Source organism: Mastomys coucha, unplaced genomic scaffold (assembly GCF_008632895.1).
Source record: "Mastomys coucha isolate ucsf_1 unplaced genomic scaffold, UCSF_Mcou_1 pScaffold9, whole genome shotgun sequence".
Taxonomy (NCBI): Eukaryota; Metazoa; Chordata; class Mammalia; order Rodentia; family Muridae; genus Mastomys; species Mastomys coucha.
The window spans coordinates 966,860-968,239 of record NW_022196915.1 but is presented as its reverse complement, the minus strand read 5'-3'; the positions used below and the strand labels follow the sequence as shown (position 1 = coordinate 968,239).

General features: G+C 46.7%; 1 protein-coding gene across 4 annotated transcripts in view; it reads right to left on the bottom strand.

Moving 5' to 3' along the window:
- Positions 1-1,380, bottom strand: part of Nek10 (NIMA related kinase 10) — a 228,364-nt gene that overhangs the window by 182,465 nt on the left and 44,519 nt on the right. For all 4 annotated transcript variants that reach the window (XM_031361786.1, XM_031361785.1, XM_031361787.1 and 1 more), the window contains one exon: positions 294-355. In XM_031361786.1, coding sequence (XP_031217646.1) covers positions 294-355 — 62 coding nt within the window. The remainder of the gene's footprint in view (positions 1-293; positions 356-1,380) is intronic.

The window sequence follows — 1,380 nt, the reverse complement described above, 5'->3', positions numbered from 1 at the left end:
GGTTTCCTGCCTTGAGTCCCTGCTCTGATTTCCCTCGGTGATGAACTGTTACCTGAAGGGTATACCAAATAGACTCCCTCCTGCCTGAAGCTGCTATTAGTCAGTATTTCATCCTAACAGGAAAGCAAACTAGAACATGATTCAACCAAGTTAACTAAGGAAGGACAAACTATAAAATGGAACTCTATACACTAAATGAGAAGGAATGTTAAAATATTCTTTCAACTATATGATGGGTCCTCAAGCCAACATTCTGGAATACAAACTACAACCCAAGGCCATGATGCTCTTACCTGTACCACTTGGTGGGCATTGGTATCATTGAGGGCCAGCTCAGTGAGGGCAGCACAGCAGGCTGGAAAGGAAGCAGCCAAATCTGTCATAATACCCAATACCCGACGTGTTCCCAGTACTCATCAAGAATAAAACACATTGGCAGGTAAATGAGTGACTGCTTTCAATACAGTCCCCAAATCCTGGCGATCAGACTGTTTTCTTCATTTCAGAGAGAGTAGCAGACTCAGCGGGGCCAGGAATCTTGAGCAGAGCCCTTTCTGCTCCCCAGCTGCCTTTTGTGGCATTCTATACTGAGACAGAATTCCTTTTCCTGAGACCTTTCATGGGTGTGTTACGCTGAACTCTTCCATCCATCACCAGGTAATTCCCAGAATGCACTTATCTGCAATATCTGACCTATCATCAATGTTTCACATGAGCAAAGCTGAAGCTTGGGGTCTTGAGGAACATGGCTAAAGACACATGGCCTAGACAGAGGAAATACTCAGGTACCACTAACTGCATATCTTTCTTACTTATATGTAAAATGGGTGGTGTCGAGCAAACCCATGTGATGTATACAGCCCCAGAAGACTATCTGTGTGTACCCTAGATACCCCACGGAACAGAATGCATAGGGAATTCCAGCCTCCTAGTCTCTTGTGTCCCTCTCTAGGAATGGCTCTCCTATAATCACACTGTGGTCACCAACACTTGCACCACTCTAAGAAACACCCAGAGGTCCAGGAGCTCTGAGAGCAGCTAGCATGGACTCTTGGGAACATTTAAACACGTAACCCAGCACAAGACTGTGGAGACATAAAGGGCACTGTAAGTGCACACAAATGTCAAAGAGAAGAAACATCTTAGTTCTCTGCCCTCACACATCTCTGAGGAAACTTCTTCATTCTCCAGTAGGAAACAGCTGTGAACAAAGCAAGCCAGTTTTATGCCATTGCCCTCTGCCATGCCTGCTCCATGTCTCAGAGCCTCCCCAAGCTCCATTAGCCTCCAGAACCCTCTGCCCCCTTCCCAGGCTGCTCCATGGTCCAGGCTGACCAGAAGCACACACACTGCATGGCTGCTCTACTAAGCCCAGAGGTC